Source organism: Falco rusticolus, chromosome 5, assembly GCF_015220075.1.
Source record: "Falco rusticolus isolate bFalRus1 chromosome 5, bFalRus1.pri, whole genome shotgun sequence".
NCBI lineage: Eukaryota > Metazoa > Chordata > Aves > Falconiformes > Falconidae > Falco > Falco rusticolus.
In genome coordinates this window covers 14,680,809-14,702,580 of record NC_051191.1, presented here as the reverse complement: position 1 = coordinate 14,702,580, position 21,772 = coordinate 14,680,809, and the positions used below count along the sequence as shown (strand labels likewise).

Sequence of the window (21,772 nt, the reverse complement as noted above, 5' to 3'; positions counted from 1 at the left end):
GCCCACCGTGAAGTGAGGCCACGCCCACCGAAGGGAGATAACGACGGCTGAGGTGAAGCACCGCCCACCTTGAAGTGAGGACACGCCCACCGAAGAGTTAACGGCGGTTGTGAGGTGAAGTACCCCCACCGAAGCAAGGTAACGGCGGCTGAGATGAAGCCCCGCCCACTGTTAACACTCCGCCCACATGACACTTAGGCACCGCCTCCACGAGCTGAGGCCCCGCCATGCAGCAGGGAGCAGGAGGGTCTGGGAATTACTGGGAGGAAGCAGGAGGGACTAGGGGTTACTGGGGGCACTGGGAAGGACAGGTCAAAGAGCTATGAGGGCTACTGGGGGGGTCTGGGGGCTATTGGAGAGGAACTGGGGGGTACTGGGAGGTACTGGAGCTCAGGGAGGGGGGGCGCAGTCTCTTGGGGTCCCCCCCAGGGAGCAGCCGGGACCCAGAGCCCCCAAACCAGCATCTTTATTGGAGCTCCCCTGGCAGGGAACCCAGGCCTCGGGCATGGGGGTGTCATTTGGGGGTCCCAAGTGTCTGTGGTGGTCCATGAGGGGTACCAGGTCCCCAGGGGAGGTCCCTAAGGGGACCCAGGCCTCCAGGGGCATCACTTGGGGTCCCAGGCCTCCGGGGGGGGTGTCATTTGGGGGTCCCAGGTGTCTGTGGTGGTCCGTAAGCGGTTCCAGGTCCCCAGGGAGGTTCCCTTGGGGGTCTCAAGTGTCCATGGTGGTCCCTAAGGGGACCCAGGCCCCTGGGAGGAGTCACTTGGGGGTCCCAGGCCTCCAGGGGGGCATCATTTGGGGGTCCCAGGTGTCTGCAGTGGTTTGTAAGTGGTCTCAGGCGTCTGGGGGGGTCCCTTGGGGGTCCCAGGTCTCCAGGGGGGGTCCCTTAGGGGTCCCAGGTGTCCACGGTGGTCCACGAGGGGTCCTAGGTTCCCAGGGGGGGGGTCCAGGTATCTGGGGGGGGGTCCTTTGGGGGTCCCTGATGGTCCATGAGGGGTCCCAGGTCCCCGGGGGGGGTCCCTTGGGGGTCCAGGGGTCACTTGCTGGGTGCCAGCCCGACGCGGTTGTGGTCGCGGTCGAAGGTGACGTAGTAGCGCGCCAGGAAAACGTCCCCCAGGATCCAGAGCGGCCCCGCGGGCCGGGGCACATCCAGTGCCATGAACCCGCTGACGCAGGTGGGGGACCCCCACTGCGACACCTGGGGACAGCAGCGGGTGTGGGAACAGAGGGGGGGACATGGGGACAGGGGGATGTGGGGTCAGGGGGGGACATGGGGACAAGGGACAGGGGCAGGGATGGGGACAAGGGGACATGAGGATGGCACTGGGGACATGGGGACAGGGAAGGGGACATGGGACGGGGCAGGGATGGGGATGGGGACGGCACTGGGGACATGGGCACAGGGATGGGGACAGGGACACGGGGATGGCACTGGGGACATGGGCACAGGATTGGGGACGTGGGACAGGGCAGGGATGGGGACGGTATTGGGGTCATGGGGACAGGGATGGGGACGGGGACATGGGGATGGCACTGGGGACAGGGATAGGACATGGAGACAGGGAGGGGGGCAGGGGGCAGCAATGGGGACGGGGACCCAGCTCAGAGGGGAAACAGATGGGGACAGGGATGGGGGTGGGGACATGGGACAGCGGGGACAGGGGGATCAGGGGGTGATGAGGACACACAGGGGTGATGGGGGACATGGGGGGGACGGCGCCGGGGACAGGGGGACACAGGGGTCTCACCTGGAGCACATAGTGCTGGGGGCTGAGGGGGAACTCACGCCCCTGCAGGACGAAGGTGACGTTGGGCAGAGACGGGACCTTGTCACAGTCCAGCATGTACTGGGCGGGGGGGGAAGCGGCATGAGGACCCCAGCGGCCGGGCCAGGGACCCCCTACCCCCAAACAGGGGTCCCAGGGGTCCTGAAGCCCCCTCTCCCCCTGAAAAAGGGGTCCCAGGCATCTAGGTGCCACCCACCCATGGGTCCCAGGGGTCCAGGTGCCCCCCCACCCCCAAACAGGGGACCCAGGGGTCTGGGTGCCTCCCCCCGCCCCCCACAAGCGGGGAGCTGGGCGCAGACCCACCTGCCCCCCCAGGGCGGGGGTGCCCCCCAGGGCGCGGTGCAGCACCTCCATCTCCTCGCTGGGGCCGGTGATGAGGGACGTCCCCGTGTCCACGATGGCCTCGCAGCCCCCCCGGCACAGGGGGGGGTCCCGGCACCCCAGGCTCCCCGGGCTCCCCACTGACACCCTGCAGGGCAGGGGTCAGGGGGGCACTTGAGGGGGGGATGGGGCAGGTAGAAGGGCTGGGGGGGGCAGTTAGGGGTCCTATGGGGCAGTTAGGGGACGGGGGGGCATTAAGGGTCCTATGGGGGAGTTAGGGGGCTGGGGGGGGCAGTTAGGGGTCCTATTGGGGGTGTTAGGGGACTGGGGGGGCAGTTAGGGGTCCTATGGGTCAGCTGGGGGGGGCTTTTAGGGGGCTTGGGGGGCAGTTAGAAGTCAGAGGGGCACTTTGGGGGTCCTGTGTGGCAGTTAAGGGAGTTGGGGGTAGTTTGGGGGTCCGTGGGGGGCTTGGGGGGGTCCGTGGGGATATGGGGAGTCCAGGGGGTTGGGGGGGATTTGGGGGTCCAGGGGGGGCTTGGGGGGGTCAGGGGGATATGGGGAGTCTGGGGGGGGTTGGGGGGAGTCAGAAGGTTTTGGGGGGGTCAAGTGGGATTTAGGGGTCCAGGGGGGGCTTGGGGGGGTCAGGGGGGATATGGGGAGTCCGGGGGGGTTGGGGGGGGTCAGAGGGGATTTGGGGAGTCCTGGGGAGGGTCAGGGGGGATTTGGAGTTCCATGGGGGGTTTGGGGGAGTCAGAGGGGATTTGGGGGTCCATGGGGGAGTTGAGGGGGTCAAGAGGATTTGGGATCCTGCGGGGGGGGCTGGGGGGGCTCTCACCTGTCCATGTGCAGCTGCCAGTAGCTTTGGCGGGAGACGGGGATGTAGTGGAGGGGTCCCTCGAACTGTCCCTCGTCGATGCCCCCCAGGAGCAGCTCCCCCCCATCGCCTTCCGAGGCCCCGCTGCGCCCCACAGTCAGGCTGGGGGCCAGGAGGGCCATGGGGGGCCGGGGGAGGTGTCCCAGGGGAGTCTGGGGGGAATCTGGGGGTCCTGGGGGCTTTTGGAGGGGGGCAGGGCTGTGTTTGGGGGTCCTGGGGGGATTTGGAGGTGGGCAAGGGTGTGTTTGGGGGTCCCCAGGGAATTTGATGGGGGGCAGGTGGGTGTTTGGGGATCCCAGGGGGATCTGGAGGAGTCCGGGTGGGGTTTGGGGGATCCTATGGGGTATTGAGGGGTCCCAAAGAGGGGGCTCAGAGGGGTGTGGGGTCCCTAGGGGGTGTTTGGGGGGTCCTGGGGGGACTTGGGGGTCCCAGGGGAGATGTGGGGTGTTTCTGCAGGGGTAAGTGGATACTGGGGTGTAGCTGGGGGGCGCGGGCAATCGGGGGTGGTTGGGGTGCAGTTGTGGTATAGCTGGGGGGTACTTGGGGGTGGTTGGGGGCCCATCAAGGGTAGTTTGGGTGTTACTGGGGTGTAGTGGGGGTCCTTGGGGTGTGACTAGGGGTACTTGGGGGGTATTTGGTGGTACTGGGGGGTATTGGGGGGTACTGGGGGTACCTGGGGTAATGGGGAGTACTTGAGGTGTAGCTAGGGGTACTTGGGGGGTACTCTGGGGTATTGGGGGGTACTTTGGAGGTAATTGTGGGTACTCGTGGGTATTAGGTGGGGTGATCAGAGTATTGGGGTATTTAGGCTGTGGCTGGTGGTACTTGCTGAGTACTTGTGGGTATTGGGGGGGGGGTACCAGTGGGTATTGGGGGTACCTGGGGTGTGGCTGGGGGTACTTAGGGGTATTGGGAGGTACTTGGGGGGCACTTGCAGGTCTTTGAGGGGTCCTGGGGGGTATTTGGGGTTGTTGGGGGATACTCGGGAGGGTCCTGGCCTGGTGGGGGGTGGGTGCGGTGGGCGCCCCCTACCTGCGGAGGCGGAAGGAGAAGACGTTGGTGTGGAAGAGGCGCTGCCGCATCATGTTGTCGAAGACGGGGGTGGCGGGGCCGGCGGCGGCGGCAGGGAAGGCCAGGCCCAGCACCCCGTCAAAGCGGGCGGCAGCGAAGGCCAGGCCCGGCAGCGCCACCGCCTCGGCAAACGTCTGCTCTGGCACCGACACGTTGGACACCTGTGGCAGGAAGGGGGTGAGACCCTGGCATGGGACCCCAGCACCCATCCCCCACCCTGACCCCAGCACGGGACCCTGGCACCCATCCCCCACCCCCCTACCTGACCATGGCACGGGACCCCCAGCACCCCTCCTCCACCCAACCCCGGCATGGGACCCCGGCACCCCTCCCCGACCCCTCCCTTGGGCCCAGGACTCCCCAGCACCCCTCAACCCTGGACTCGGGACCCCCAGTATCCCCCACCCATGGGCACAGGCATCAGGGTGACCCCCGATGACCCCAGCACCCTCCCCCTTTCAGAGAGCACCCTGACATGGTGCCCACCCTCCCTCCGTGCATCCCTCCCCAGGCACACAGGTAGCCTGCCCCTCCCCCCAGGCCCCTCCCCCACCGTGAGGGTGTCCTGGCTGAGGAAGCCCCTCAGGCTGCCGCTGCCGTAGCTGATGGCGAAGGCAGAGCCGTTGGGGCGGTGGGTGCAGGAGAGCGCGGGCTGGTAGTGGGGGTGGAGCCCTGGGGGGAGGGGCACGGCATGGCACCGCCTCCTCCTCCCCAGGCCCTGCCCCTCCACCCCAGGACCCACCCCTTCTCCATAAGCACCGCCCCTTCTCCCTAAGCCCAGGCCCTGCCTTCTCCCTAGGCCCTACCCCTTCACCCTAGGCCCCACCCCTCATCCCTAAACCCCGCCTCCTCCCTCTAAGTACCGCCCCTTCTCCCCAGGCCCCATACCTTCTCCCTAAGCCCCACCCCATCCTCCCCAGGCCCCGCCTCCTCCCTCTAAGTGCCACCCCTTCTCCCTAAGTGCCACCCCTTCTCCCCCAACCCCACCTCCTCCCCATAAGCCCTGCCCCCCTCTCCCCAGGCCCCGCCCCCTTTCCCATGGTCCTGCCCCTTCTCCCTAGGCCACACATCCTCCCTGTAAGCCCTGTCCCCTTCTCCCCAGGCCCCACCCCTTCTCCCTAAACCCCACCTCCTCCCTGTAAGCCCTGTCCCCTTCTCCCCAGGCCCCACCTCCTTCTCTGATGGTCCTGCCCCTTTTCCCCAGGCCCCGCCCCTTCTCCCTAAACCCTGCCTCCTCCCCAGGCCCTGCCTCCTCCCTCGAAGTCCTGCCCCTTCACCCTAAGGGCCACCCCTTCTCCCCAGGCCCCGCCCCTCCCCGCAGGCTGGGTATTAGCAGGCAGCATCGGGTTGGGGTTCCTCTTTGGGCCTCCCCGCACCCCCCCCGCCCCTCCCCCGCTCACAGCAGGCCAGGTAGAGCAGGCAGCAGCGGGCCGAGGGCACCCAGAGGTCAGCGGAGCCGGTGTCGAAGATGACGCGGAAGGGCTGGGGGGGGGTCCCCAGAGAGACCGTCCCATAGTACTGGGCCTGGGGAGGGGGGAGGGGCACAGAGGCCCCCCCGCAGCGTCACCCCCCTGTCCCCACAGCCCCCCCCTCCCCATCCCCCCCAGCAACTGCCACCCCCCCCAGTCCTGAGGACACAGCTGGGGGGGGGGGGGGGGCATATACACAGCCCCTCCCCCCCATTGTCACCCCCATGACCCTGGAGACACCCGCCTGCCACTTTGTCCCCAGGGTGAGGGTCCCCATCAGCCCCTCCCCCACTTACGTTCATGTAGTTGTGGAGGCGCGCGGGGGCGGCGGGTGCCCCTCCCCCACTCCGGCTCTGGGGTCCCCCCGAGCCCCCCCAGAATCTGGGGGGCACCCAGGGACCCCGCTCCAGGGGGACGCTGCAGGGGACACACACACAGGGCGGGGTTAATGAGGGCATGGGTGTTAATGAGGGTTAACGAGAGCAGGGGCTTAACAAGGGGGGGATGGGGGGGTCCCTAAAGAGTAGGGACCTCCCCCGGGGTGGGGGGGGGCACCCTTGGGCCCCACCATAGGCCCCCCAATCCCCCCACCCAGCCCCCTGGCTAATGAGCCTAATGACCTTAATGAGCTTAATGAAGCTGATGAGGGGATGCCAGGGAGGTGCTGGGGGGAAGGGGGTGCACACACCAGGGACCTCCGGGGGGAGGGGATGAGGTTAATGAGATTAATGAGAAGTTAATGAGATTGATGAGATTAATGAGCTTAACGAGCTTGGTGAGAGGTTTAACGAGGTTAATGCTGTTAACGGGGGGGGGGGGGGGGGGTTCTCCCCCCCAGGGCCACCAGGCAGGGGGGGCTGGCCTGGAGTTCCGTGGTCCATCCGTCCCCTGTCCCCCCCGCCCCCCCCCCCCCTAACGAGCATAATGAGGCTGATGGGGTTAATGAGATAATGGTGTTAATGAGTTAATGGGGTTAATGAGATGGGGGGCACCCGTGGGGGGGGCCCAGGCAGGTTAATGATGTTCCTGAGGTTAACAAGGGGTCCCCAGGCCCCGCCCCTGGGGGCTAATGGGGGGAGGGGTAACCAGGGACCACAAGGCCTAAGGGTCATCTGAGGAGGAGGGGGTCACCATAGGGGTCAGAGGTCACACATGGGGTCACGCCCCTGCGGGTGGGGCCAGTGCTGAGCGGGTCTGACCGGCTCCCGCCCCCGCTGGGCCCCACCCGGGGACCCAGGCGTTTGAGGCACACCCCCCTCCCCCCCCCCAGGGCCCAGGTGTCTGTGCCCTCCCCCTCCAAAGGACCCCAGCACCCGGGTGCCCCCCGCCTCCACCCCACCCCCCCCCAGGGGGACCCAGGCCTCAGGGTGCCTCCCCCCGCCCCCACCCACGGGATGGCCCCGGCATGCAGATGCCCCCCCCGCCCCTCCCCCAGGGGTCCGTGTTCCCCCCTCCTCCCCTCCACAGGGGACCCAGGCCTCTGGGTGCCTCCCCCCGCCCCCACCCACGGGATGGCCCCGGCATGCAGATGCCCCCCCCGCCCCTCCCCCAGGGGTCCGTGTTCCCCCCTTCTCCCCTCCACAGGGGACCCAGGCCTCTGGGTGCCCCCCCCCCCCGCCCCCCAAAACCCAGCCATCCGGGTGCCCACCCCCCCCACCCCCAAAACCCAGCCATCCGGGTGCCCACCCCCCCCGGCATCCCGGGTACCCCACGCCCCTTCCCCCCGGAGGGGAACCCAGGCGTACAGGTGCCCACCGACCCCCTCCTCCCCTGAGGGACCCAGGCATACAGGTGCCCTCCGACCCCCTCCCCCTCCCCGTGCCCCCCCCCCCCCTCACCGCAGCACGGCGCCAGCGCCAGCCACGAGCAACAGGAGGCGCGCGAGCGCGGGACCCCCCATGGCTGCTCTGCCCCCCTCCCCGGCCCGCGCGCCCGGGGAACCCCCCCAGGCCCCGCCCCCCCGCCCCTTGTCACGCCCCCCCGGGCTGCGGGCGGGGCCGCCCTGGCGGGGGGGCCCCAAAACCGCCCCATAATTATGGGGAGCCCTGAAACTGCCCCCACATCCGGGGGGGAACGGGACAAGATGTGGGGGGAATCCCGAAACCGCCCATGGGTGGGTCCTGAAGCCACCCCAAAATGGGGGAGGGGCCCAAAACCACCTCCCCGCCGCCGCCCCCCCCCCCCCCCCGACCCAGCACACGGCGGCTGTGAAGCACCTTTATTACCCGCTGCGCCGGGGGTGGGGGGGGGGCCGGACGGATGCGGGCCCCCCCCCAGACCCACACTTGGGGGGCGGAGTGTGTGTGTGTGTGTATGGGGGGGGAGGGGGGCAGGACTGACGTGGGGCTGCCCCATAGCCTCTCCCCCCTCCCCCCCTTTGCGATGGGGCCAAAGGATGAGGGTGCCCCACAGCCCCCCCCCCCGCCCCCGCGGGGCTGAGCCCAGGCACTGTGGAGTGACGCTGAGCCGGGGGGGGGTGGGTGGGCACCCCATGGGCCGCCTCCCCCCCCAATTCCGTGGGGCTGAGCCTGAGCAAGTGCTGTGGGGCTGGGGGGAAGGGCCACACGCCCCCCCCCCCCCCCCCCCTCCACCCCCGAGAGGGTCTTCCCCCAGCTTTGTGCTGTGGGGCGGGACAGGACCCGCCGTGGGGCGCTTCCCCCTTGCCCCGCCCCCCCCCCAACAGTGAGGCCGTGGGGCGCCCCCCCCACACAACCTGGCGGGGGGGTCAGTTCCTGGTGGGGGCGGTAGGCAGCCCGGGGGGGCTGTGCGGGCGGCGGATGTTGGCTCGGTCCTTGGCCGCCTCCTCCTCCTCGTCGTAGCGCTCGTCCTCCTCGTCGCTGTGCCGGGGGCTGGAGAGGCGCGAGAGGGCGGGCGAGGGGGGCACCGAGGCCGGCCGGGGGTAGCGGAAACCCTGGTGGGGGAGGGGACACACACACGCAAGAATTTAGGGGAGGGGGCACCGCGGGGTGCAGGGGGAGGGGGGCGCGGGGGTGGGGGGGCACTCACGGCGGCTGCCTCGGGGGGCTCGTAGGTGAAGCTCTCAGGAAAGGCCTTGGCCAGGGCCATGCGCCGGGCGAAGGTGTAGTACTGGGGGGGGGACGGGGAGGTCAGGATGCTCCGAGACCCCCACGGAGCATGACACCCCCACCCCTACCCCAAACCTCCCGGACCCCCCCTCAGCACCTGGCGAGTCTCCCTGGATACCCCAAGTCCCCATCCCGGCTGTCCAGCGACCACCCCAGGGCAACCTGAGGCCTCTCTCCAGGACCCCCAGGGACCCCGAGACCCCCCAGGGACCTCCCCAGATCCCCCAGGCTCCCCAGATTCGCCCCCCCCACCCCCAGACTCCCCAGGACAACCTGAGGTCCCTCTCCAGGACCCCCAGAGCCCCCAGACCCTCCCCAGGGACCCCCCAGGCCAACCTGAGGTCCCTCTCTAGGACCCCAGGGACTCCCCCAGACACCCCAAGACCCCCCAGACTCCCCAGATTCCCTCCCCACCAGACCCTCCAGGACAACCTGAGGGCCCCTCTCCAGGACCCCCAGAGACCCCAGGGACCCCCCGAGACCCCCTAGGGACCTCCCCAGACCCTCCCAGGATTCCCAAATCCCCCTCCCCAGAACGACCCTGGACCCTGTCCAGGACCCCCTGGGCTGCCCCAGCCCCCCTCCAAAGACCTCTGGGATCTCCAGCCCCCCCCCTAAGCCCCAGAATCCCCCAGGACTCCCCCGCCCTCCCCAAGGGATGCCCCAGATCCTCCAAAAGCCTGTACAGGATCCCTAGAGACCCTCTAGGCCCCCAAGACCCCTCTCCAGGACCCTCTCGGAGCCTCCCAACTCCCCTGGGAGCTCCCCAGCCATGCTGTGACCCCTTGGACTCCTCCCGCCCCCCGCCCCCCCCCCCCCGAGGACCTTCCCCAGGCCACCTGGGTCCCATCCAGGACTCCCCAGGATCCTGTCTAGGACCCCCAGACACCCCAAACCCCCACCCCCACACCCTCAACCCCCCAGGACCCCCCTCAGGCACCTCTCCAGGCCCCCTGGGTTACCTCCAGGCCCCCCAGGAGCCCTGGAGATCCCTCTGGAACCCTCCAAACCCCCCAGGAAGCCCTCCAGGACCCCTCAAGAAGCCCCCCCAACCCCTCCAAAGACACCTCCCCAAGACCCCCCCCCATCTCACCCTGCCCAGGTACTTCCAGTCGAGGAGGTCGGAGAGGCGCTCAGTGCGGTTGCGCTGGACGATGCGCTGGCGCCGGCTCTGCTGGCAGAAGCCGTAGAGGAAGGCGGTGAGCTGCGCGCACGACTCCTCGGGCGCCCGGAACCGCCGGTCCACGATGTAGATCCCTGCGGCGGCACCGCGTCAGCCGCCAGGGAACTGGGCACCCCGGTGGCCAGGGACCCAAGGACCCAGGCGGTGGAGGACCCAGGGACCCCAGGTGGTTGGGGAACTGGGGACCCCAGCGTCCAGGGACTCAGGCGATCGGAGAACCGGGGACCCCAGGGACCCAGAGACCCCAGCAGTTGGGGACCCCAGTGGACATGGACCCAAGGACCCAGGGACCCCAGTTGGTTGGGAAACTGGGGAACAGTGTCCAGGGACCCAGGCAGTCAGGGATCCAGGGACGCAGAGACCTCAGCAGTTGGGGACCACAGTGGACAGGGACCCAGGCGTTTGGGGACCCCGGTGGACAGGGACCCGGGGACCCCAGAGGATGGGGACTGGGGGACCCAAGGACCCCAGGTGTTTGAGACCCCCCCCATGGCCCCAGGCTGACCGTAGGCGGAGGGGTCCGCGATGTGCTCCTCCATGAAACACCCAAACCCCGAGAGGTTGGTGGAGACGCTGGGGATGCCCATGACCGTGCACTCAGCTGGGGGGGCAAAAAGGGGGGGGGTCCAGTGTGGGGACCCAGGCATCTGGGGGGCACCCAGGGGTCCAGGAGAGGACCCAGATATGCCCAGAAGCTGGACACACACCCCCCAGGACACATCTGGGGAGCCAGGGGGGCACCCAGGCAGCTGGGGGGGGTGGGGCAGGGGTCTGGGGGGGCCCCCCAGCTGTGCTCTTACCGGGGGTGTAACCCCATGGCTCGTAGTAGGAGGGGAAGACTCCCAAGTGACACCCCCGGACGAACTCCTCGTAGTCGACAGGCAGGAGGGGGCTGGTGGAGGACAGGAACTCGGGGTGGAAAATGATCTGGGGGGACACACATGCAGAGTCATAAGCAGCCCCCCCTGGAAACCCCCCAGATCCCCCTGGAACCCTCCAGACCCCCCAGTAATGCCCCAGATCCTCCTGTGGCCTCCCAGAACCCTCCAGACCCCCTAGACACCCCCCCGGGAACCCCAAGACTCTCCCTGGGACCTCCAGATCCCCCCCGGGACCTCCCAGCCCCCCTCAGATCCCCCTGAGACTCTCTCAGACCCCCCCAGTAATGCCCCAGATCATCCTGTGGCCTCCCAGGAAGCCCTGAGACCCCCCTAGACCCGCAGTGGGAACCTGAAGACACCCCCTGTGACCTTCCAGCCCCCCCAAGACTCCCTAGAACCCCCCTGGACCCTCTCCAGCGCCCCCAGCCCCCTCCAAACCCTCCCTCACCCCCTCAAACCCCTCCTTAACCACCCCCAAACCCCAATAAAGCCCCCCACAATGTGCTCCCCCAATAATGTCCCCGTCTGCCCCCCTCCCCCGCAGTGCGTGCCCCCCCCAAATATCCCCCTGTCACCACCTTGACCCGGTCGTTGCTGCTGTTGAAGAGCCCAATGCGGCGGATCGTGGTCAGGATGGGGTCGGTGGCGTCATCCAACATATTGTGGGTGCAGACGGGGGGGAAGGACTGTCGCTGGGGGGGGGGGGGCACAGACAAAAAAAAGGCTGTGCCAGGACCCCCCCCCAATTTCCTTTCTCCCCCCCTCCAAAACAAATTAAGGACCAGGTGCCTGGGGCCATACCTGGGTGGCGAAGATAGCGCGTTTCATCATGGTGAAATCCTCCCGGTCCAACATCTTGTTCATGTCAGGGAGGTTCCCCCTGCCCATTTTTGAGGGGGGGGGGGTGGCAGTTAAAGAAGAGATCCCTCCATAAATAAGGGGTGCAGGAGGCTGGGGAGGGGCTGGGGGGGTTGCTTACACCAGCAGCGACTCGTAGAGTTTTTTCCCAAATTTTTCCTTTACAGCATTGGCCGTGTCCCTGGAGGCGGGGGGAAAGTGAGAAAATTTGGGGAGGGGGGCATCAGCCTGGACACCTGGGATCCCTCGGGGGGGGGGGGGGGCTCCCGAGGGGTTTGGGGGGTCCATAGTGGGGTTTGGGGCTCCCTGGGGGGGGTTGGGGGGTCCATAAGGGATCTGGGGCTCCCTGGTGGGGTTTGGGGAGGGTCCCCAGGAGGCTTTGAGGCTCCCTGGAGGGGGTTGTGGGGGTTATCAGTGGTTGGGGGGCTCCCTGGGGGTTTGGGGATCCCTCGTGTTTCTTTGGGGGGTTCCCTGGTATTTTCAGGGAGTTCCCTGATGTTTGGGGGGGCTTTGGGGGTCCCATGAGGTTTTAGGGGGCTTCCCCAGGGAATCTGGGGGGTCCCAGGGGTGTTTGTCGTCTCCCTGGGGGGGTTTGCGGGGTCCCAGGGGGGTTGGTGGTCCCTCTGGGGGGTTGGTGATCTCTCTGGGGGGGGTTGGGGGTCCCCCTGCGGGGGGGCCGTTGCATGGTCCCAGAGGGCTGGGGGTCTCCCGGGGGGGGGTTGGGGGGTCCCAGGGGGGTTGGGGGTCTCCCTGGGGGGGGTTGGGGGTCCCACCAGAGCTGCTTGCGCACAGCCTGGCCCTTTAGTGACTCCACGTTGAAGTTGTTGGTGCGGGCCGGCATGATGAAGAAAGCCACCACTGTCACCTCGCTGCCGTTCACCTGCGGGGGCACATGTCCCCAGGTGTCCCCAAATGTCCCCTCTGTCCCCAAATGCCCCCTCGCCCCCCAAATAACCCCCCTGTCTCCAAATGTCCCCTGTCCCCACGTATCCCCCCCCAGCCCTAAACATCGCCACTGCCCCCAAATGTCCCGTGTCCCCAAATGTCCTCCCTGGCACCAACCTCTCTGTCCCCAAATGTCCCCCCAACTCGAAATGGCCCCGTCCCCCTAAATATTCCCCCCCATTTCCCATGTCCCCAAGTGTCACGTCCCCAAAAAACTCCTCTGACCCCAAATGTCTCCTCTATCCCCCCCAAGTGTCCCCTCTGTCCCCCCTAGTGTCCCACATGCCCACAAACATCCCACCCCCCCAAATGTCCCTCCAGCCTCAAGCATCTCCTCTGTCCCCCTAGGAGTCCCCTCTGTCCCCCAGTGTATTCCCGGCCCCAAACATGCCCTCACATCCCCAAATGTCCCCTGTGTCCCCAAAATCCCCCCCCCAGCCCCCTTAACTCCCATGTCCCCCCCATCCCTGAGGCCCCGTGTCCCCCCACACCCCATTGCGTCCCCCTGCCCCCCGTGTTACCCGCAGGAGGTAGTTGAGCCGTGCCAGCGCCTCCAGGAAGATGTCAGCCCCCTTGTTGGAGAACTCGTACCGCCCCGCGATGAAGAAGAAAAGTGTCTTGTCCAGGTCGAAATCCAGGTGTCTGCAGAAGCCCCGTCACCCCGCAGTGCCACAGACCCCCCCAGAAGCCCCCCCAAACCTCCATGGAGCCTCCCAACCCCCCCAAACCCTCCCAAGAGCCCCCCCAACCCCCGCCCAGACCTCCCAAAAGCCTCCTAACGCCATGCAGCCCCCTCAACCCACCCCAGATCTCCCTCTGGGGCACCCCAAAACCTCACAGGAGCTCCCCTGACACCCCCCAATTCCTCTGACTCCCCCCAGACCTCCCAAAAGCCCTCTAATGCCATCCAGCCCCCACCCCTGATCTCCCTCTGGGGCACCCCAAAACCTCATGGGAGCACCCCTGACAGCCCCCAATCGCCCCCAATCCTTCTGACCCCCCCCAGACCTCCCAACCCCTCCCTAACGCCATCCAGCCCCCCCCTCCTCACCCCAGATCTCCCTCTGGGGCACCCCAAAAACTCATGGGAGCCCCCCTGACCCCCCCAATCCCTCTGACTCCCTCCAGACCCCTCCCAATCCCTCCAATATTCCCTCCCCGCCCCCCCCCAAATATCTGAGTCTCCCCCGGCTGTGCCTCTGTCTTCCTGACCTCCTGGGTGGACCCCAGATGGCTGGGTGCCCCCGAAAGGCCTGGGGTCCCACCCTCCCTGTGATGTCGGGGTCCCCCCGGGGACACTGACCCATAGAAGTGTCCCCTGACGAACTCCTGGACGCGAGCCTTGCTCTGGGCGTGCAGGTTCTGGAACTCGTGCATGGCTGAGAACTTGCGGACGTTGAGGCCATTGGGCGTCACCAGATCTGGGGGGGGGGACATGGGCAAAGTAGGGGGGAGTGAAGAGGAACCCCCAAAATGCCTGGGTCCTCCTAAAGGTGATGGGGTGTCATCTCCCCCACCAACCCTGCTGATGCCTGGGTCCCCCCGTGGACATCTGGGTCCTTCTAGGGGTGCCAGGTGTCCCTATGGGAGATTTGGGGTTCCCCTGAGGATGTTGGAGTCCCTGTGTGGGTACTGGGGTCCCCCTCAACTGAGGATGTTGAGGTCCCCCAGGGACGTTAGGGTCCCCTCATGGAGTTGGTGAGGTCACCAGTGGTAACACTGGGGCCCCTGCAGTGGGTACTGGGATCTCCCCAGTGGGTACTGGGATCTCTAGGGAGTCTTGGTGTCCCCCTGGGTGTCTTGGGTGCTCTCATGTGGGTGTTGGGGTCTCCCAAGGGGGTGTTGGGGGCCCTGGGGAGTCTTGGGATCCCCCCTGAAGGTGCTGGAGCCCCCCTGGGTGCCCCTCAGGGGTGTTGAAGCCCTCTGGGTGTCTCAAGAGTGCCCCGCTGGGTGTCTTGAGTGCCCCCTTGGAGGTGCTGGGGCTCCCCTTGGAGGTGTTGGGGTCCCCCCCGGGTGTCTTGGGGTGCTCCCCTGGAGGTGCAGGGTCCCACTGAGGGTGCTGAGGTCCCCCTGGGTGTTTTGGGTGCCCCCCTGGAGGTGCTGCGCCCCCCTCCCCCCGCCCTGGGTGCCTTGGGGTGCCCCTGTGGAGGTGCAGGGTCCCACTGAGGGTGCTGGGGTCCCCGCGAGTGTTCTGGGTGCCCCCTTGGAGGTGCTGAGGACCTCCCTGCAGGTGCAGGGGTCCCATTGAGGGTGCTGGGCCCCCCTGGGTGTCTCGGGGTGCCCTGGGGGGGGGGGGGGAGCTGCAGGGGGCCCACCTGGCTTGCGCTTAAGCAGGTGCTCGGCCTCGGCAGCAGTGACATGGGAGACGGTGGTGAGGACATGGGCGCAGTGGGCAGCCGCCCGCTCCAGGCAGTACCGGTGGTAGATCTGCCGCTCCCCTGCCTCCTTGTCCACATCGAACTGGCGCCACCGTGGCCCACAATGCACCGGGGTCACCGCCGGCGCAGCCCACAATGCACCAGGGGTCAGACCCTGGGTCCGTACCTTCCCAGGTTCCCCCCCTGCCCCAAATCCTCCCCCCTCAGGTTCCCCCCACCAAGGGTTCCCCCCCAGAGCTCCATCCCTCTCCAGGGTCCCCCAGCCCCAATTCCCCCCTCCTTAGGCCCCCTCCCCAATCTGTCCCTCTCAGGGTTGCCTCCCCCAGTTCACCCTCCCTGTCCTGCCCCCAGCTCCATCCCTCCCTAGACCCCCCCATTTCCCCCCAGCTCCATCCCTCCCGTTTCCCCCATCCCCAATTCCCTTCTGCCTCAGTGCCCCCCCTCAGGCCACGCAGCTTCCCATAGAAGCCAACACCCTCAGCACAGCAGTAGCACCCCAGCAGCACGCTGGGTGCCCCCCCAGGCCCCATACCCCACCAGTGCCCACCCCAGCACGCCCCCCCCCCCCCCCCCCCCCCCCCCCCCCCCCCCCCCAACTCACACTGTGCAAATTGTTGTAGAAGTCGACGCTGCCGGCGCAGAGGTAGCGGCCCAGCAGCGTGGCGTGTGTGGTGAAGATGGTGGCCACCGGCAGCCGCCGCGCACGGCTCAGCACCAGCCCCAGCCCCGCCAGCCACTCGTGGAAGTGGCCCACAATGAAGGGGCGCTCCTCGCTCTGCGCTGCGAACTGACACACCCCCCCACAGACCCCCCCGGGGTCACCGTCACCCACGGCGGCACCGCCCCGCCCCCCCCCGGGATGCCCTGTGCGCCCCACTCCCCTTGTGAGACCCCCGCCATCACCCCCTGCCCATCTCACCTCCAGTGTCACAAGTGCCCACGTGCTGGGGGCTCTTTTTAAGGTCCCAACCTCCCCCAGGACCCCAAAACCTGCCCCAGGGACCCTGAACCCCCCTCGGGGTCCCCAGGAACTCCTCCAGGGACCCCTGGGATCCCCAAACCCACCTCCTAGAGGAACCAGGTGATGAGGAAGCCAAAGAGGATGTACCAAAGGACCCCAAAACCCCAAACATCCTCCCAAAATCCCCTCAGGGACCCCCAAGAACCCTCAGGGACCCCTTAGGGACGTCTGAGAACCCCCCAGGGACCCACAAATCCCCCTGGGGACCCCCAAACCCACTTCCCCAAGGAACCAGGTGACGAAAAAGCCAAAGAGAATGTACCAAGGGACCCCAAATGCCCCAGCGTCTTTCCAAAATCTCCTGGGGGACCCCCTGAACACCCTCACAGACCCCCTGAACCCCCTCACAGACCCCCCAGTCCCCCCGGGGAACCCCAAACCCACCTCCCCAAGGAACCAGGCCATGAGAAAGCCCAAGAGGAGGTACCAAGGGAGCCCAAAACCCCTGGCATCCTCCCAAAACCTCCTTGGAGGCCCTCCCAAACCCCCTCAGAGATGTCCCCAACCCCCCCAGGGACCCCCAAATCCCCCCAGGTACCCCAAAACGCACCTCCCCAAGGAACCAGGCGACGAGGAAGCCAAAGAGGACAGCGTCATTGGCTTCCCGGTCATACCAGGGGACCCCGATGGCGCAGCTCTCCCACAGCTCCCCCTTCCAGCGCTCCAGGCTCCAGGCTGTGGCCCCCACATCCAGCAGCACCACGGCCGGGCTCCCCTCGATCAGCCAGCGTCCAAAGTGCACCTGTCCCCCAAAAACAGACACCCCCAAATCCTCAGCCCCCCCAGAACAACTGGGCAAGCTGCCCTCTGACAGCCTACCCCTCAAAACAGGGAGACCACAAACTCTCTGTGTCACCAAACCCCCTCTCTGCAGTCACTTCCACCAGCCAGCACCCAAAACACCTGCACCCCAAAACGAGGGGGACCCCCAAACCCTCAGCACTGCCACATGACCCCTCTGGGGTCCCCTCCATCAGCACTCACCCCACAGTGCGGTGCCTCAAACCCTTCAGCACCCCTGAAGCCCCTCTCTGGGCTCCCCTCCACCACCCTGCACCCCAGACAGAACAGGGCACCCCAAACCCCTCAACACCCTTAAACCGCCCAACATGGCTCCCTGGGGGAGCGCCCCCAGAGAGGTGCCCCCCCAGGGGGGTTGAACAGCCCCGTAACAGGTCAAGTGTCCCCAAAAGTGAGTTAATATGCCCCAAAAATCATTTAACACGCCCCAAAATGGAGTGCAAGTCCCCAAAATCAGCTCAACTCTTCCCAAAAAATGGGTTAATGCACCCCAAAAATAAGTTAAGCTCCCTAAAAACAGCTCAATGCTTCCCAGAAACAGGTTAATGCCCCCCCAAATGGGATAAATCCCCCCCCAAAGTGGGTTAATGTTGTCAAAAGTGGATTAATGCCCCCAAAAGTGAGTTAGCGTAATGCAAAATGGAGTGAACTCCCTAAAACCAGCCCGATGCTCCCCAAAAATGAGTGAATGTACCCCCAAAATGGCTTAGACACCCCCGCAGTAGTTTAATGCACCCCAAAAATGGGATAACTCTGCCCAAAACCAGGTTAATGTCCCCAAAAATGAGTTAATATGACCTAATATGGGTTAAACCCCCCTAACAACTGATCAGTGCTTCCCAAAAATGGGTTAAATATCTCCAAAAACGGGTTAAATATCTCCAAAAACGGTTTCATGTGCCCTAAATATGGAATAAGTCTCCCCCAAAACAAATTAATGTCCCTAAAAACCGATTAATGTGCTCCAAAAATGACTTAATGTGCCACAAAACGGGTTAAAAACCTGTAAACCCCCATTAACACCCCCCAAGGGTGGGTTAAGGGGCCCCAAAAAGCAGCTGGATGCGCCCCTAAACGTGCCAGCACCCCCTGAAGCCGCCCCCCCTGCCCCAACAACGGGTGGTGTTCCCCAAAGCAAGTCCCCACCCCTCCTTTTCGGGAACTGGGGGAGGGGAGCTTGTGACCTTTGCTGACCTTTTTGGCGTGGGGGAGGGTAACACAAGCTGGGCGGTGGGGGGACTAAAAATAGCCCCCACGTGTTTGGAGTGGGGGAGGGCACCCGGATGCCTGGGTTCCCTGGCAGCACCCTGGGGCCTTGGCCTGCCCAGATGCCTGGGCCCATGGGTGCCCTGCACCCCTGGGTGCTCATGGCACCATGGGTCCCCCCCACCCCTCCCATAACCCCTGAACGCCCGGATCCCCCCACCCTATGGGTGCCCTCCACCTGGATGTCAGGGGTCTCTGGGTGCCCACCCTGCACCCCTGGGTGCTCATGGTGCAGTGGGTGCTCCCTTACCCCCTCCCTCTGTCTCCCCCTCACTCCTCCACCTCCTTACACCCCTCCATAACCTGTCCCCCACCCCCCAACAACATCACCCCTGGGTGCCCACAGTGCTGTGGGTCCTCTCTGACCCCCCACCATCTCCTGGGCTCCCCCCACCCTCTACCCAGCCCCTCACCCTCAGGGTGCCCTCCCATGCCCACCCATCAGGGTCCCTTGGGTGCCCACCTTGCAGCCCTGGGCGTTCATGGCGGCCAGGGTACGGCGCAGGGCGGGCTGGGGCGGCTCCAGCAGCTCCACCTGGGTGCGGACGCTGCTCTCCACGTAGGGCCCCACCAGCACGTAACTCTCCCCCCACTCATCGGCCGTCACTCGCGCCTTCGTCTGCAGCACCGTGTAGATCCCGCCCACTGCCGGCAGTCCCAGCATGCACCAGGGCACCCGTCAGCCCACAATGTACTGGGGTGGCCCACAACACACCAGGGCCTGCGCCAAAGCCAACCACAGCCCCGGCTGTCATGGGCCTCCTGCCATCCCATAACACACTGGGGTAGCTGGTATCCCAGCATGCACCAGGTGGGGAGACACCACAGCATGCACCAGGGTTGATGTCAACCCACAGTGCACTGGGGCCAGTGTCGGCCCAGCCTGCCACAGGCCTCAAGTCAGCGTGCTGGCGCAGGCAGTATCCCAGCATACAACTGGGCAGCCCAGCATGCACCAGGGCAGGAGGTATCCCATGATGCACTGCAGCTTGCAGCAGCCCAGCATGCATTGTAGCTCCCTTTAACCTGCAAGGTGCCAGGCCTTGTGGCATCCCAGGATGCACTGGGGCAATGGTATCCCAGTGTGCAACAGGCCAAGAATCAACCCATGATGCACTGGGGCTCAGGCTTACCCACAATGCATGGGGCTCAGGCCTACCCACAATGCACTGCAGTGAGCCTCAACCCACAGCATACCAGGCCTCAAGCCATCCCAGCATGCACCAGGATGGGAAACAGCCCACAATGCATTGGGGCACATGCCATCCCAGCATGCACTGGGATGGGAGGCAACCCCTACTGGACCAGGCCACACGGCATACCATGATGCACTGGGGCAGGCGCCATCCCACAATCCTCTGGGGCCAGGGTCAACTCACCCTGCACCAGGCCTCAGCACAACCCACAATGCAGTGGGGCATCCCAGCATGCACTAGGCCACCCCTCACCACCCCCCCCCCTTACCCCCAGCATCCTACAATGCACCGGGGCACCACCTTGGCCATGCTGGGAACTCCACCCCTTTTCCTCTGCTGCAAAGGATGATGGGACAGCCTGGGCCTCCCAGCCCCTGTGGGAGGGGCCTCCCTGGAGGACCTGGGCCTGGGGCGGGGCCTGGCCTTGGTTGGGGGGTCCTGGCCCTTGATGAGGGAGGCCAGGCGTTGGCGGGGGGGTGTCCAACCTTGGGGGGGGTGGGGGTCCTGCCTTTGAGGGGGGGCCAGGCCCTTTGAAGGGGGGCCAGGCCCTTGGGGATGGGGGGGGGCAGGCTTTTGAGGGGGTCCAGGCCGTGGAGGTGAGGTCCTGGCCTTAGGGGGGGGGCCAGGCCTTGAGATGGGTGTCCAATTTTGGGGCGGGGACCCAATGTGGAGGGTCCAGGTGTTTTGGAGGGGGTCCCGGGTGTTGGGGGACTCCCAGCCTGTGGGGGGGTTAAGTTGAGGCCTTGGGGGGGGGAATGTCCTGGGGCATCCCAGAGGTCCCAGGGGTGGTCCTGGGGGGTCGCCGGGGGGGGTGTCCCCGGGAGTCACTCACCCTTATTGGCCACCTCCCAGGCCACCTCGAAGAGGACGACGTTGTCGGGGGCGCCGGGGCCTCCCCACTCCTCCAGCCCCGGCAGGGAGCTCACTGAGACGCTGCGCGCCAGCGGCATCGCGCCTGGGGGGGAGGGAGGGGAGCTGGGGGGTGCACGGGTGTGACCCCCACTCACAGCCCCCTCCAGGACCCCCCAACACACGTGCTGCCCTCCCCAGGACCCCCATATCAGCTGCCCCCACCCCCCCTATAGGATCTCCCCCCACAGCTCCCCCCTCTCAACACCCAGGCCCCCCCCAGGGTCCCCCCAAGGACCACCAGACACCCGCACAGCCCCCCCAGGACCATTAGACACCCCCAGAGCCTCCCCATGCCCCCCCCCCAACCCCTGCTCCCCCTGCCAGGCCCCCACTTAGAAGCCCAAGACCCCCCCCACAGGAACCCCCCCAACCATGGGACCCCTCCACATCCCCCTCAGAGTCCCATCCCCCCCCATGACCCTCATACTAGCTACCCCCCTTCACCAGCTACCCCCCACCCATGGCTCCCCCCCTACATCCCTATAGCCCCCCCCATAGCCCCCCCCCCCCCCAACACCCAGGGGCACCCCCAGGATCTCCCCCCCCCAGCCTCTCCCAGGACCACCAGACACCCCCAGAGCCTCCCTATGCCCCCACCTCCCCATGGCCACCCCTCCCCAGGACCCCTCTTAGAACCCCAAGGCCCGCCCCCCCCAGGAGCCGCCCCCCCCATGGGACCCCTCCAGACCCCCCTCAGAGTCTCCCTCCCCATAACCCCCCAGAGAAGCCTCCCTTACCCATAGTCCACCCCAGGACTGTCATCCCCCCGCAAAACCCCCACAGGAGCCCACCCACCCTCACAAGCCCCCCCAGAATCCCAAGACCACCCCACAGCAGACCCCCTTCAACCATGGCCCCCCCAGACCCTCTGAACTCCCCTTAGCAGCCCTTCCCTGCCATGGGAACCCCCCCCAGACCCCTGAGGCCCCCCCCCCATATATCCTATACTCAGAAGCACGAGGACCCTCCCCAGGATACCCCCATCCCATGGGACCCCCCCCGACCACGAGGACCCCCAGGACCCTCCCACAGACCCCCCCCATCCATGTGTGCCACCCCTAGGCCATTAAACCCACCCCCCACGACCATGAGGCTCCCCCCAGAGCCCCCCCATAGACCCCTTCCCACCCATGAGTGCCCCCCCCGACCATCACACCCCCCCCCGACCAAGAGTTCCCCCACAGACCCCCCCTCATAGACTCTCCCCCCATGGAGGCCCCCCAGGCCGTTAAAACTCCCTAGGACCCCCCCCCACAGCCCCCCTCCCCACCCATGGGTGCCCCCCCCCAGGCCATTACCCCCCCTCTCGAAAATTTCCCACCCCCGGGGACACCCCCCCGGGACCCCTCAGTTACCGGGGGGGTCGGGTGGGGGGTCCCGGGCTCTGGGGGAGTCCCGGGGGGGGGTCCCATGCTCTGCCCCCCCCGCCCCTCACCTCTCCGCGCTCCCGCAGCTGATCGCGGACTGACCCCTCCCGCCCCCCGTCGCCCTCATGCCCCGCCCCCTCCCCAGCGCTGGGCCCGCCCCCCCGCGCTGATTGGGCGAGACGCGAGGGGCCGGGGGCCGGCGCGGGGGGGACCCGGGCAGGGGGTGGAGGGGGAGTCTTAAAGGGGCGAGGGGCGGCTTAAAGGGGCAATGGAACGGACCGCAGCGGAGGTATTGGCTCCGCCCCCTGTGGGGGAGGGGATTATGGGGCCCATAGAGCGGCTGTGGGGCAGCCTAT

The 21,772-nt window shown here is 66.8% G+C and overlaps 2 protein-coding genes across 3 annotated transcripts; both read right to left on the bottom strand.

The window, feature by feature from the left end:
* Window positions 1-450: 450 nt before the first annotated feature.
* Window positions 451-5,824, bottom strand: NAPSA (napsin A aspartic peptidase). Its single transcript, XM_037388254.1, has 8 exons — window positions 5,819-5,824; window positions 5,454-5,577; window positions 4,607-4,725; window positions 4,015-4,214; window positions 2,944-3,066; window positions 2,091-2,256; window positions 1,749-1,847; window positions 451-1,198 (listed from the first exon to the last, which is right to left on the bottom strand). Exons 1-8 carry the CDS (start codon window positions 5,822-5,824, stop codon window positions 1,037-1,039), a joined length of 999 nt encoding a protein of 332 aa, XP_037244151.1. The 3' UTR covers window positions 451-1,036.
* A 1,902-nt stretch (window positions 5,825-7,726) lies between these two features.
* On the bottom strand, window positions 7,727-21,534 carry GYS1 (glycogen synthase 1). 2 transcript variants are annotated; one of them, XM_037388477.1, is made up of 17 exons: window positions 21,485-21,534; window positions 19,970-20,092; window positions 18,405-18,586; window positions 16,425-16,616; window positions 15,455-15,640; window positions 14,791-14,935; window positions 13,779-13,896; window positions 12,997-13,117; window positions 12,304-12,410; window positions 11,652-11,711; window positions 11,474-11,552; window positions 11,251-11,364; window positions 10,592-10,718; window positions 10,297-10,392; window positions 9,702-9,865; window positions 8,529-8,609; window positions 7,727-8,433 (listed from the first exon to the last, which is right to left on the bottom strand). In XM_037388477.1, the coding sequence occupies exons 2-17, from the start codon at window positions 20,085-20,087 to the stop codon at window positions 8,248-8,250; spliced, it is 2,076 nt and encodes a 691-aa protein (XP_037244374.1). In that variant the 5' UTR covers window positions 20,088-20,092; window positions 21,485-21,534; the 3' UTR covers window positions 7,727-8,247. The 2 variants fall into 2 exon arrangements, with proteins under 2 accessions (XP_037244374.1, XP_037244375.1); XM_037388478.1 differs by lacking the exon at window positions 7,727-8,433 and having other exon boundaries at window positions 9,702-9,779.
* Window positions 21,535-21,772: the final 238 nt, after the last annotated feature.